We start from the raw sequence: 15,714 nt of genomic DNA on the forward strand, positions 1-15,714 counted from the left end.
AACCTGCAAGAGGAGCAACTCTCACTAACATGCAAGAGGAGCAACTCTCACTAACATGCAAGAGGAGCAACTCTCACTAACATGCAAAAGTTAGAGGAGCAACTCTCACTAACCTGCAAGAGGAGCAACTCTCACTAACATGCAAGAGGGGCAACTCTCTCACTAACATGCAAGAGGAGAAACTCTCACTAACATGCAAGAGGAGCAACTCTCACTAACATGCAAGAGGAGCAACTCTCACTAACATGCAAGAGGAGCAACTCTCTCACTAACATGCAAGAGGAGCAACTCTCACTAACATGCAAGAGGAGCAACTCTCACTAACATGCAAGAGTTAGAGGAGCAACTCTCACTAACCTGCAAGAGGAGCAACTCTCACTAACATGCAAGAGGAGCAACTCGCACTAACCTGCAAGAGGAGCAACTCTCACTAACATGCAAGAGGAGCAACTCTAACTAACCTGCAAGAGGAGCAACTCTCACTAACATGCAAGAGGAGCAACTCTAACTAACATGCAAGAGGAGCAACTCTCACTAACCTGCAAGAGGAGCAACTCTCATTAACATGCAAGAGGAGCAACTCTCACTAACCTGCAAGAGGAGCAACTCTCATTAACATGCAAGAGGAGCAACTCTCATTAACATGCAAGAGGAGCAACTCTCACTAACATGCAAGAGGAGCAACTCTCACTAACCTGCAAGAGGAGCAACTCTCACTAACCTGCAAGAGGAGCAACTCTCACTAACCTGCAAGAGGAGCAACTCTCATTAACATGCAAGAGGAGCAACTCTCACTAACATGCAAGAGGAGCAACTCTCACTAACATGCAAGAGGAGCAACACTCACTAACATGCAAGAGGAGCAACTCTCACTAACCTGCAAGAGGAGCAACGCTCACTAACATGCAAGAGGAGCAACTCTCACTAACATGCAAGAGGAGCAACTCTCACTAACATGCAAGAGTTAGAGGAGCAACTCTCACTAACCTGCAAGAGGAGCAACTCTCACTAACATGCAAGAGGAGCAACTCTCACTAACATGCAAGAGGAGCAACTCTCACTAACATGCAAGAAGAGCAACTCTCACTAACCTGCAAGAGGAGCAACTCTCACTAACATGCAAGAAGAGCAACTCTCACTAACCTGCAAGAGGAGCAACTCTCACTAACATGCAAGAGGAGCAACTCTCACTAACATGCAAGAGGAGCAACTCTCACTAACATGCAAGAAGAGCAACTCTCACTAACCTGCAAGAGGAGCAACTCTCACTAACATGCAAGAGTTAGAGGAGCAACTCTCACTAAAATGCAAGAGGAGCAACTCTCACTAACATGCAAGAGGAGCAACTCTCACTAACATGCAAGAGGAGCAACTCTCACTAACATGCAAGAGGAGCAACTCTCACTAACCTGCAAGAGGAGCAACTCTCACTAACATGCAATAGTTAGAGGATCAACTCTCACTAACATGCAAGAGGAGCAACTCTCACTAACCTGCAAGAGGAGCAACTCTCACTAACATGCAAGAGGAGCAACTCTCACTAACATGCAAGAGGAGCAACTCTCACTAACATGCAAGAGGAGCAACTCTCACTAACCTGCAAGAGGAGCAACTCTCACTAACATGCAAGAGGAGCAACTCTCACTAACATGCAAGAGGAGCAACTCTCACTAACATGCAAGAGTTAGAGGAGCAACTCTCACTAACCTGCAAGAGGAGCAACTCTCACTAACCTGCAAGAGGAGCAACTCTCACTAACCTGCAAGAGGAGCAACTCTCACTAACATGCAAGAAGAGCAACTCTCACTAACCTGCAAGAGGAGCAACTCTCACTAACCTGCAAGAGGAGCAACTCTCACTAACCTGCAAGAGGAGCAACTCTCACTAACATGCAAGAGGAGCAACTCTCACTAACATGCAAGAGGAGCAACTCTCACTAACAAGCAAGAGGAGCAACACTCACTAACATGCAAGAGTTAGAGGATCAACTCTCACTAACCTGCAAGAGGAGCAACTCTCACTAACCTGCAAGAGGAGCAACTCTCACTAACATGCAAGAAGAGCAACTCTCACTAACCTGCAAGAGGAGCAACTCTCACTAACATGCAAGAGGAGCAACTCTCACTAACATGCAATAGTTAGAGGAGCAACTCTCACTAACATGCAAGAGTTAGAGGAGCAACTCTCACTAAAATGCAAGAGGAGCAACTCTCACTAACATGCAAGAGGAGCAACTCTCACTAACATGCAAGAGGAGCAACTCTCACTAACATGCAAGAGGAGCAACTCTCACTAACCTGCAAGCGGAGCAACTCTCACTAACATGCAAGGGTTAGAGGAGCAACTCTCACTAACATGCAAGAGGAGCAACTCTCACTAACATGCAAGAGGAGCAACTCTCACTAACATGCAAGGGTTAGAGCAGCAACTCTCACTAACATGCAAGGGTTAGAGCAGCAACTCTCACTAACATGCACAGGTTAGGAGAGCAACTCTCACTAGAGTAAGCCAGAGAAGATGTATGCACACATTATACAATTAGGTACCTTGGAGGAATGTGCCCTCGAAACGTCAAACCATATCCTTTTCTTTCCCAATGACTACAAGCATGTGATTGTCATCGTTAGTCCAGTGATGTCAACGCCTGAGGGCCACCGAGATTTCCATCTCTCTTCTAGCTGCTATGTTCTTTAGCAATCAGTGGATTTGGTACACCTCTCCCCCGAAAAGAAGAAGTACCCCATTACATCTCATTAGGAGTGTATTGAAAAGTAATTATGATTCCAGCGGAAGATTAGGATGACGTACAATGGGAAGTCTGGGGCTAATATGAATTCCCTTAGAAACTATTGATGCTTGAAAGAAAAGCAGATGATTTGCATGCAACGGCTCAGGCTGATGACATTCGGAGCAAGGCAGCAAGCCGGCCTGATATGTCTTTGTCTAATGTGTCTCCCTCTCCTCCTCCTCCTCCTTATTCTTCTCCCTCCAGATCCCAGTGAGAGTCTGTACACCATGAGGCTGGTCTGGAAGTCCCTGGACAAGATGAGGTGTCTCAGGAAACGCTCCACCATCCCTTTCCTTGGTTTCCTCATCACCTTTCTCCTCTTCCTCAACCTCTACATTGAGGATGGCTACGTGCTGGTGAGTGCAAGTTAACTCGTGGCAAGTTGTTATTGTTTTATTCCATATTAATAACCGTATTAACGTCCCCGATCGACTCTGCAGATTTACCCGCATATTTGATTTCCGCAACATGCAATACCGGCCAGATCCGCTTAGGGGCGCCATCGCTCCACTGCAGTATCATTGAGGGCGAATGGGGAAAAACATTTTTACTGTCTTTGGGCGTTTCATATGAGCCTGGGTCCCAGGCGAACATCCTGCACCGTGGATCACGGTTCGAAGCGCAGATTTCAGCCTGAAATAATGGGATTTATGATCAGTCAATGGACATATCGATCTACCAGATGCCGATGAATAATGGGGAAATGCTGCCGGCGATCACATGGGCTGACGGTAGGATACTATTCACCCAAATTACAGCCGGATTGGACATTGTTGTAACACGCAAGCGATCGATCAGTGAATGTGGCTACTTGAACGCACACTGTATTGCTAATCAATAATACTTATCGGCGTCCCCCGCCGCCCCCATTTCATCCATAGATAATAATAATAATAATAATTCATTTAATTTATATAGCGCTTCTCAATAACCCGAAGTCGCTGACAATAGTCGGGAGCAAGAGTACAAACAAAGAAACAAAAGCAAAGAAACAAAAACAAAGAAACAACAAAGAAACAAAACAAAAGGAACATGAGACCATGGGGGGAACAGGGAAGACAGCATGATAGCACAAAAAAGACTGGAGACAGACATCAATCAGGTTGGAGGGGGGGGGGGGTTTATGGGTGGGGGGGGGTTGAAGGCAAGGGAGAACAGGTGGGTTTTGAGGCGAGCTTTGAAGGTGGAGAGTGTAGGGGAGTCTCTGATGGACTGGGGGAGGGAGTTCTAGAGTCGGGGTGCAGTACGAGAGAAGGCCCGATCTCCAAAGTTTTTAAGCTTGGATGTCAGGACAGTGAGGGAAGCAGTGGAGGAGGACCGGAGGGAACGAGTGGGGCGGTAGGGAAGAAGGAGATCAGTCAGGTAGGGGGGGGGGGCCAGGCTGTGGAGGGCTTTGAAGGTGAGGAGTAGTGTTTTAAAGTTTATGCAGTGTTTGATCGGGAGCCAGTGGAGGGAGTGGAGGACAGGAGTGATGTGTTCGCGGGACCGGGTGTTAGTGAGGAGGCGGGCGGCTGAATTTTGGACCATTTGCAGTTTATGGAGGGAGCGGGAGGTGATACCAGTCAGGAGGGAGTTGCAGTAGTCCAGGCGGGAGATGCTCTGTAATAGTCCGGATGCTAAGCAGTTTGTTTTATTTCATTCGTATATATACAACAGAAATGCCGTTCGATATAACGTGACTAGCCTTTAGCCCTATAAATAGCTTTCCAGAAAAAAGACGAAAACTGCGATAAAGCTTATATTCACAACGCTATAAAATGACAACCAACCGATGGATTTTTATTTTCTTTAAGCCATTATGAAGGCACGGTTTATGCACTCAAGTGACAATGATAATGGACAGATAGCAATACTATAAAGTATATATATAGCTATCCAAAAGTACATCGGTTTGTTGACAAACCCTGGTCGTCTAGAACCATATTACACTGCAAACCGTGGTCGTCAAAGTGTTAAAGGAATACAGCAACATTGTGGGAAACTGTCAGACAAGAAGATAGATACCAATGTCCTCACTGTGCATTCAGTAGAAAGCTATCCGGCTGCAAGCTAGCCTAGCTCCTCCTACCTCCGGTCAATGGTCTCTAACTACACACCCTCAAGACCCCTACGCTCTGCATCTTCAGGCCGCCTCAGACCAACTTCTATTCAGGCTCCTGGGGGGTCATCAACGTGAAGCAGGCTATTCTCTGTCCTCGCTCCACAATGGTGGAATAAACGTCCCACCCGTCAAGACAGCTGAAACCCTCCCAATTTCCCGCCATCAACTAAAAACACACCTCTTCAATCAATATGTGAAATAATAAATAAAAGCGTCAGCTAAATGACTAAATGTAAAGCACAAATGAATAGAAGTTGATACGGACCACTAGCCTACAGTAGCTTATTAAAACTCTGGAAGAGGTGTTTTTGGCAAACAGCTGGGCTAGCTGGCCTGTATCTGCTTCCGTCCATTTGTGCTAAGCTAGGCTAGTTTGCAGCCAGAGGAGAAATTGGTATGTATCTTCTTGTCTGACACTGAAGAAGACGGCTGGTGCTTGAAAGTTGTTACATTTAGGTGAAATACCCATTGAGATGTTTATAGTCCTCTGAGATGCGTCACAAATTAAATTGACCCAGCATGTTTTTTGTAACCCAAAGTGAACTTGTATTTGTAAAATCGAACCATGTTGTCCCTTTCACAGTTGCTCGTTTTCAAAGGCAACATGTTTAAATTTTCACGATATGGACCCAAGTTGAAATCATGCAGATGACATATCTCTTATTCATGATAGCATCAAAAATTTGTGATCATAGCACATTATCTGTATTTGTTATTTAAATTATTGAGAAGTCGCTCACATTCTCTACTCTCTAGTGCTTCTCCCAGAGTCCATTTGCTTGGCTAATGCAAACTGCCTGGGAGGGTTTTGTTAAATCCCTTTTGTCTCCAAACGACAAGGGTTAGCCCATGCACATCAAAAACAGGATGCTCCAGACAGGTTTCAGTGACAAAATATGATTACCCCCTCCTCTTTCTCTTATATTAATTATTCAAGGTTGATTTTGAGAAATGTATGAGCAGATGCCTGTGCCTTCTTTTCTCCATGGATCATATGAGACCTTGATTGGTTTTGGCTTCACATTGTCAAGTCATCTCATGTCTTTGTTCCGTGTTTCAGGAGGAGGACAAAAGGCAGCTCAGAGAGACATCGGCTCACCCTCCAAACTCTGAGCGATACGTTCACACCTTCCGAGACCTCACCAATTTCTCTGGAAATATTAACGTCTCGTATCGCTATCTCGCCGGGACCCCCTTGAATCGCAAGAGTAAGTGTACTGTAGCATTAAATTGAATGCATTCTGTTTGTGGTATATCTGTGGCCTAGGACAGTTCAATCTATATTTGTGAACATGAGCAAATATCTCCCAAACCTTGAAAGCAGATACCTATTATCTAACTCTAACGGCTCAGGGCCGACTTGGTGGTCTTAAAACAAGACCAATACTCTAACAACGGCACATAGGAGGCAGGCCTGTAATGAAACAGCTGACATTAAATCAACTTGCTAGCTTGCATATCCCTATCCATACAGAAATAGGGAAATTAGCATTAGCAAAGCCCTAATTGCAATTAGCATAGCCTAATATCTGCTAATGTTTGCTACTCAATATTTCAGTTAGCTGTCATGATTTCATCTGAATGCAATACTGATAATTCCCTGAATTGTATGATTTACGAAGGCCTTTATAAAAGACAACATGTGTAGCCAAAATATTGAGTAGCAAACATTCACCGACATTAGCATTGCTCATTGTGATTAACGCACTAGGCTAATATTTGTCTTTTCCTATTGTCAAAGAGGATATGGCAAATCTCCTGTGTGTTGCTGGTGAATGTAGCTTGGTTTCTGGCATACAAAAAAAAATATTCTCAGACACATTTTGATGCCATTTATTTCCATGAATGGAATGGATTTTTGACACGACTTGATAGGCAGCTCAGAGCTAGCTAGCTTGATGTCTGGGCTGCCTGTATCAGTTTCGCAACCGTTCCTATTTCCAGGGTAGGCCTGATTGGCCCCGACAGGCACGTGACCCGCCGCGGCCACGCCCCGCGGCAGCCCCAGGACGCGGCAACAAGGCTGCTGTGGTTCACAGCCGCTTTCCGCCTTCAACGCCGCCCGCAGCAGCAAATTTGCGCGAGCGCAGGATTATTTCAGTGTGTATCATGCAATCATTTATCATTTAACATTTGAAAGGCATACATTGTTGTATGAAATAAAATAGTATAGAGACATATGTACAGCGTTCGATGCAGAATATAAGTAACTGAGTTACCATACAATATACAATACGCTATAGTGCAAAGCAGAAATGGGATGAGGTACAATTTACAGTAAGGTGTATGCGTTGCAGTGCAAATGCTGGCGCGCTCCAGAGACCGTTACTGTACCATACAATATACAATGCAATGTACCAATATACAATACGCTATAGTGCAAAGCAGAAATGGGATGAGGTACAATTTACAGTAAGGTGTACGCGTTGCAGTGCAAATGCTTCTTACTGTTGCACTCCAGAGACCGTTACTGTACCATACAATATACAATATACAATACGCTATAGTGCAAAGCAGAAATGGGATGAGGTACAATTTACAGTAAGGTGTATGCGTTGCAGTGCAAATGCGTCTTACTGTTGCGCTCCAGAGACCGTTACTGTACCATACAATATAGTGTTGTCAAAAATATCGAAGTATCGATACATATCGATACTGAATATTTAAAACGGCTTCGATACTCATTTCCCGAAGTACCGATACTTTCTGCAGTATCGGTACCAGCTGGCTTGCTCCCGCAAGTTGTTGACAGACAGACGCGCTGCCAGAGCCTTGCCCTTCCGCCTCCTCCTCCTCCTCCTCCTCGCTCAGAGCAACAGACACAAGCTGCTGCAGCCTCCTCCCCTCACAGCCGGGCAGCGCAGCCCTGTCTTCAGTTTGTAAACAACGCTATTATTAGCTAACGTTAGCTGTCGTTCCTCCGTTAGCTTAATGCTAGCTAGCTGGCCACCTATTACTTCATGGAAACGGAGTAACGTCAAGCCGAGCCCACTACACCAGTACACGCATGAACTCGACACAACTACCCCGTTTCCAACGTTAGGTCGAGCGGAGCCGGAGCCCATCCTACACCAGTACACGCATGAACTCGACACAACTACCCCGTTTCCAACGTTAGGTCGAGCGGAGCCGGAGCCCATCCTACACCAGTACACGGATGAACTCGACACAACTACCCCGTTTCCAACGTTAGGTTGAGCGGAGCCGGAGCCCATCCTACACCAGTACACGCATGAACTCGACACAACGTTACCCCGCCTCCATGAAGTGTCCAATTAGCAGCAATGTTGTTGAAAATGTAACGTTAATAAATGCTCCGAACATAGCTCCAGAGAAATCTCTCTCTCTCTCTCTCTCTCTCTCTCTCTCTCTCTCTCTCTCTCTCTCTCTCTCTCTCTCTCTCTCTCTCTCTCTCTCTCTCAAGTACCCTTGTTTTCGGGTCATAACTAGAAAGGTGCGCTCAGTAGACCTAAAATCTCCAGCAGCCACTCTCTCTTTCTCTCTTTCTCTCTTTCTCTCTCTTTATCTTCTCGTATAGTACCAGAGAGAAGCTGAGGAGAATCAACCAGCAACAAAAGCAAAATTTGTTAAAAAAAATATATATATATATTATTATAATAATAAAAAAAAATTATTATAATTTTTTTTTTGGTATCGAAAGTATCGAAAGTATCGATACTTTTCAAGGTATCGTATCGAAGTCGAAATTCCAGTATCGTGACAACACTAATACAATATACAATATACAATACGCTATAGTGCAAAGCAGAAATGGGATGAGGTACAATTTACAGTAAGGTGTATGCGTTGCAGTGCAAATGCTTCTTACTGTTGCGCTCCAGAGACCGTTACTGTACCATACAATATACAATACGCTATAGTGCAATGCACGTTAAAAAAAATAAAAGTTTTAAGGGAATAGAACTTGTCACAAACGGACCATAGGATCCACAGCCAAGCAGCGTTACCAATTGAGCTAGTTGTTGATGGTAAAAAAGGGGGGATTACTGCTACATAATGCTGCCGCGACGGAGCTCCGCCGCGACAATATTATTAAACAGCGGCTCTGTCATTGAAGTGGGAAAAGTGAGCCGTATTGTATATTAGTACATTGCATAGTATATTGTATAGCGTATGGTAACTCTGCGGCGTTGAAGGCGGAAAGCGGCGGTGAACCACAGCAGCCTCGTTGCTGCGTCCTGGGGCTGCCGCGGGGCGTGGCCGCGGCGGGTCACGTGCCTGTCGGGGCCAATCAGGCCTACCCCGGAAATAGGAACGGTTGCGGAACTGATACAGGCCTCCGGCCTAGCTGTTTCAGCATGTGATATTAGTGACGTCGTCAGCTCTAATTGGCCTACTTTTATGGGGACAGACAGATAGACCAATACTGATCTAGATGGCTTCAGGCCTACGCTGTAAAATAATTTGTCTGACCTGTCGCGATTTGTCGTAACATGTTCTTGATTTCAAGTAGGCTACATGGTCAGGTTCATGCTCACAGGTCTGAGTCAGTATATGGACTCCTTCTTACAGAAAAGAATCTTAACACTTTGAGTGCCAAGCCGGGTTTTCCTTTTTACCCCCTTGGTGCCACGGTCCACTTCAATGTTAACGTTAATATCGCCTAATCTATGTTTTAAATTATGGCTATGTGTCTAATCTGCCCGTCGCTTATCAAAGACTATTTTCCAGTCAGTGCTGTCAAGGCAGATTGGTTTTTTATCGCTTCATTTCCGTTTCAGAGCATTTTGAAAAGCACCCGTTTTGAAATAAAAAACAGTTCATTCTAGACCATTCTGTGATAATCGTCTTTTACTGGAATATTCCAGAACGTCGATATTCGTCGGCCTATTTATGAATCGTTTTCAAATAAACGCTAGATGATCAATATTATACGTGCACGTAAGCACATTCGCGCCGCACACAGATAATCGGCGTGTTCATTTCCTCTTGGACTTTTCCAGTGAAACCGAAAGAGCCCATTTCACAAAACAGCCTATATCTTCATCAAATTTAGTCTGATTATCCTAACACTGATAACATAGATTCCTTACCTGACATCAGATGGTATCCAACTGGTATATTCCAATTCCTGATCACCATTCGAAAAAATCGATAAGTGTATGGATCCAACGTGTATACAGTGCAGTACATGATTCCGCGGGGCTGAGAGGCTCCAGAATGAACTGTGGTAACCCCGGCTGGATCAGTGGACTGGAAAATGTGGAGTACCGGATTTTTTTCCCCATCCATTTTCATTGAGTCCATTCCAAAATCCCTTATGTCATCTGGGAGACGATAGGGGGCGCTTTTTTCCACATATGATCGCCGGCGGTGCTCGAGTATACTCGGGTAGGCTCGCGTGATGCAATATGATTTCAGATCGCTTAAAAAAAGAAAATCCGAGAAATCTCTTGAGTGGCTTTCAACATAACTATTGGAAACCCGAGATATCTCGTGTGTGGCAGTTAAAGTGTTAAGTACTGTCACAGTCACAGTTTTGCTAATTGATTTCAGTATGATATGACAAATTAAGGGGTGGGACACTGTACGTTCTCTCTGGTTATGGGAAACCAAATCATGAATTCCAAATCCTTCTTGCCTTGATACAAAAATTAAGTCAGCAATAATTTTTTATACTCTTACCATTACTGAAAAATATTGGCTACTGTATGTTGCCATTACATCACTGGCCATCAAAGGTCTCTTGTAAAATTGTTGCGATTGGATGTTGGTGGAGTAAAAATGTCAGGAGTCAGGAACACCTGCACACTGTCTTCACTTGCTCAATAAAGTATTTTATCGAAATGTTGTATAATAAAACACTTTATTGAGCAAGTGAAGACAATGTGCCAATACACCACTGCATAGGCTCCCAGCCCATCTGAAAATGCATCTTAAACACCACATACCATGTAAACCCATGAAAGTTACCATAATTGACTAAAATGTTAAACTCGTACAGTATGTGTCACTTGTTTTCTGAAAGGTTTTCCCCATTGTGATATAATACAGTATCTGAGGATGAATTCTTCTTCTTTCTTTTTCTAGACACCATTTTAAGGCACAGTGGACCTCAGGTGTTACAGGGCTCAGAATTAAACTGGTGGCCACTGGTGTGACTGCTGGTACCAGCATACAATTTGGTCGCAGTTTTAGTTTATAATTTTGTTCATGGCCTTAACACATTGGGTGCCGGGCATTGTGCCCATCATTATGCCCTCTCTGCCAGCGCTGTAAGCCTATGGAGATGTTTACCTTCTTTGCAGGGCTATAACTTTTTAAATATTATAGCTATATCTGCATTACTATGGCCCATTCAACATCGATTATCTATCGTTCCGGATGTGGGAACGTAATTTTTTTTCATTCATACATTGTTGTGTTAATACCGTCTAGAATATAAGTATGTTTTTAAGCTTTTCTGCTGTAATTCCAAAAACGCTAGTTATAGGCCCTGACGCATATGATAGATTATCGATTGCCGTTTCTTTCCTATACACGCTATATTAGAAAAATTCAAATGTATATGATCGGTATACATTATGCTTCATCATGCGTGAAGGAAAGAAGGGGGGGTCGTTTATAATTCCTTGATCGTCAGTAACAGCTTTATTTAGTATGGGTTGATATATTGATCAGATGGTTTGCAGTGAAATGAATAAACAATCGGGCTGAAAATAACGTTAGTGTCCTCTTACCGTTCGCCGATGAGACTGGAGGAAAAAGATCCCAATTATTTGACGTTGATCTCCTAGATCCATTTCCGGTTTGTATGGCGCACTAAACGCCGAAATCATATCGATTATTGCGTTTAGAAAGCGATCCAAATGCACTCGAGTGTTTGTCTGGACCCACGTAACAAGATAGTACTGCCGGAGTTTCCTCGATGCACCGATCGCCACTTCCGGTTTAGCGTGAGTGTAACTCGCCCGACCATCCACCAGGCGGCGGTATTGAGGCGTTGCAATCTCAGACAGGGTGCCGCTGCGGTCCGGAGGGAGGCTGGATGAATTATGAATGCCATGGCAAAAAAATGAAATAATGATCCCAAAAACGATTTACGCCGTTGTTGGCGTTCAATGCATGGCGGGCAATAACGACTTACGCCGTTTATGGCACACAATGTGTTAATTACATGCTGATGACTCATTGTTGTTTATTTTATGTTTTTTCTGTTTTCTGCCATGAGCATTACGGGCAAAGTCTTAGAAAAAATACATTCAGATAAATAATATATATCACGAAGGGGAGTTCCTTTTTCCATATAGGCAGTGTTAAACTTGACGACCATTTCATTCTCCTCCGTTGAGCGATTACTTTCATCTAAGCGCTGAAAGGCAGTCTGGAGGGGCTCAATATTACGGGTCATGCATCTGCCACTATACAGGTGTTGTGTTTATGACTATCATGGTGCTGCTTAAAATGTCCAAGCTTAACACTTTGAGTGCCACGCCTGGTTTTCCGTTTTACCGCTTGAATGCCACCATCGGCGCCAATGTTAACGTTAATATCGCCTAATCTATGTTTTAAATTATGGCTATGTGTCTAATCTGCCCATCGCATTATCAAAGACTATTTTCCAGTCAGTGCTGTGAAGGCAGATTGTTTTTTTATCGCATCGTTTCCGTTTCAGAGCAGTTAGAAAAGCCCCCGTTTTGATATAAAAAACAGCTCATTCTGGAGCATTCTATGAAAATCGTCTTTTAGTGGAATATTCCACAACGTTGATATTCGTCTGCCTTTTTATGAATCGTTTTCAAATAAACGCTAGATGATCAATATTATACGTGCACGCAAGCACATTACGGCCGCGCACTGTTAATCGCTCCGTTGATTTCCTCACAGACTTTTACAGTGAAACCGAAAGAAGACATTTCACAAAACAGCTTATAACTTCATCAAACTTACTCTGATTATCCTACCACTGATAACATAGAGTCCTTACCTGACATCAGATGGTATCCAACTGGTATATTCCAATTCCTGATCACCATTCGAAAAAATCTATACGTGTATGGATCCAACGCGATACTGTAGATCTCCATGATCCGCGGGGCTCTGAGGCTCCAGAATGAACTGTGGTAACCCCGGCTGGATCAGTGAACTGGAAAATGTGGAGTACCGGATTTTTTTCCCCATTCATTTTCATTGAGTCCATTCCAAAATCACTTATGTCATCTGGGAGACGACAGGGGGCGCTTTTTTCCACAGTGATCGCCGGCGCCGCTCGGCTATACTCGGGTAGGCTCGGGTGATGCAATAATTTTTCAGATCGCAAAAAAAAAAAAATTAAAAAAATTCAGAGAAATCTCGTGAGTGGCTAGCAACCACCTATAAAAAAAACCTGAGAAATCTCGTGAGTGGCACTCAAAGTGTTAAGAGTTGCCTACAATGGACTCTCGCTGTCTACAGTATATAGCTGCTCCCTCTAGGATGATATTTGAATGAGCGGACTGTGGGTTGGGACCACAGTTTCCATTTGTTGCATAAGCAACATTTTCAACTGGGGACATGGCGTAATTTTAATGATTTTATTCAGTTTAACTGGTAGCGGGACAAGGCAACAGCCACAATAGCTCTTCATCACACCCTTAGGTTTGTCTCCCTCTCATCATTCTCCTCTCCCCTTAGTTTGCTTTTTAAAGTAATTTGCTATAATCCACGTCATTTTGGCACTTGACTGAGAGGAGTAGGCTGTCTTCTCAATGAACAAGTTCAATTCCCTCGACTGTGGATAACTTTTTTTTCTTCTTTTCTCTGAGACTGCGTGAAGTTACCAGTACTGAAGTCAGAGAGGGGCGGACCATTATTATATCAAAATATGAGTAATACCAGTACATTATGTGAAAATATACTGTAAATCACTGTATAATGAAATAGATGACCTTACTGCACTTGAGCCGTTTGACGTCCTCCCGACTTGCAATAATGCGACCAAGCCTAATATTAAGTCACACTCTGTGCAAATGTGACAATTTTGGACACAATTTTGAGTTATGTTTGTGGTGACTTTCATGGGTTTATGTGGTGTTTAAGACACATTTCAGATACACTGGTAAAAAGAAAAAATCAAATAAACGAGAACAAATATTTCTTTTTAGTAATGGTAAATGATTATGAAAAATGATTGCTGACCTCATTTTTGTATCAGGGCAAGAATGACTTGGAACTCATTCAAGTCCATAACACTGGTATTGTCCTTTAAGATTACGCATACAACAGTATTGTAAGTAAATTGTTTATAGAAAACATTGTGGATGAGACAGTATATATATAAAGAAATAGCAATCTGTCATTACTGTACTAACTACACACTACCTTTTTTATGTACAATGATAATATATGTATGTATATAAATGATATATTCTTTTTTGTTTACAGAATATCTTACTATTGGGTTGTCATCAGTCAAAAGAAAAAGAGGGAATTATCTTCTTGAGACCATCAAATCCATCTTTGACCAGTCCAGTTACGAGGAACTGAAAGAGATAGTGGTGGTTGTCCACCTGGCAGACTTTGATCTGGTCTGGTGTGAGAACCTGGTGCAGGAAATCACCAGGAAGTTTGCCCACCACATCATAGCTGGACGGCTCCTGGTGATTCATGCCCCAGAGGAATATTATCCATCTCTGGATGGGCTGAAAAGGAACTACAACGACCCGGAGGACAGGGTCCGTTTCCGTTCTAAACAGAACGTGGACTATGCTTTTCTCCTCAACTTCTGTACAAACCTCTCTCACTTCTACATGATGCTGGAGGACGACGTGCGCTGCTCTAGGAACTTCCTGACGTCCCTGAAGAAGGTGATCACCTCCAGAGAAGGTTCCTACTGGGTGATGCTGGAGTTCTCCAAGCTGGGCTACATAGGGAAGCTCTACCACTCCAGAGACCTGCCACGTCTGGCTCATTTCCTTCTCATGTTCTACCAGGAGATGCCCTGTGACTGGCTCCTCATTCACTTCAGAGGCCTGCTGGCCCAGAAGGATGTGATTCGCTTTAAGCCCTCTCTGTTCCAGCACATGGGCTACTACTCCTCTTACAAAGGAGCAGAGAACAAGCTGAAGGACGACGACTTTGAGGAAGACTCCATAGACATTCCTGACAACCCTCCCGCCAGCCTGTACACCAACATCAACGTGTTTGAGAACTACGACGCAACCAAGGCTTACAGCAGCGTGGACGAATACTTCTGGGGGAAGCCCCCTTCCACTGGAGATTTCTTCGTAATAGTCTTTAACAAATCAACCAAAATTTGCAAAATCAAGATCGCTACAGGTTCAGATGACCGTCAGAACGACGTTCTTCACCACGGAGCTCTGGAAGTAGGGGAGAAACTGGTTGGAACTAAGAAGGGAAAACAGTGTTCCTTCTACATCACGTTAGGAGAATTCAAAAATGGCAACATTGAGGTTCAAGACATAGACCATAAGATTGCCTTTGACATTGAGTGTGTGCGTATCGTGGTGACAGCCAGCCAGAAAGAATGGCTCATAATTAGAAGTATAAGCTTGTGGACTACGCAACCACCCAGCCAATGAGGACAATACGAAAAGAAATACGTCACAGAGCCAGAGGTGTTTATTATTATTTATTAACAAACTTCTTTTTAGGTTACTTATTAATTTATGTATTTCTTTTATATGTATTTATTGATACCCATTTTGATTGCCAAATCAATCTATCATTTTTATATTTGCAAGTTGTAACCTTGGTGGAGCATATATAGTCATGGAATTCATTACCATCATTCTTAAGGACTGTTTAACTGACATCAGAGTATTCATGACATTGAGTTTTCATTAAGTGTTACATTGGCCATTAT

The 15,714-nt window shown here is 43.5% G+C and overlaps 1 protein-coding gene across 1 annotated transcript in view; it reads left to right on the forward strand.

Moving 5' to 3' along the window:
- The window catches only part of mgat4c (mgat4 family member C), a gene marked incomplete at its 3' end in the record, with an annotated part of 116,091 nt that extends 100,661 nt beyond the window's left edge, over positions 1-15,430 (forward strand). Inside the window, exons 2-4 of the mRNA XM_084334772.1 lie at positions 2,993-3,144; positions 5,950-6,097; positions 14,274-15,430. Of these exons, the coding sequence (XP_084190898.1) occupies positions 2,993-3,144; positions 5,950-6,097; positions 14,274-15,430 (1,457 nt within the window). The remainder of the gene's footprint in view (positions 1-2,992; positions 3,145-5,949; positions 6,098-14,273) is intronic.
- Between the last annotated feature and the right edge of the window lie 284 nt (positions 15,431-15,714).

The sequence above is a fragment of the Notolepis coatsorum genome, assembly GCF_963971535.1.
Source record: "Notolepis coatsorum genome assembly, chromosome: 18".
Lineage (NCBI taxonomy): Eukaryota > Metazoa > Chordata > Actinopteri > Aulopiformes > Paralepididae > Notolepis > Notolepis coatsorum.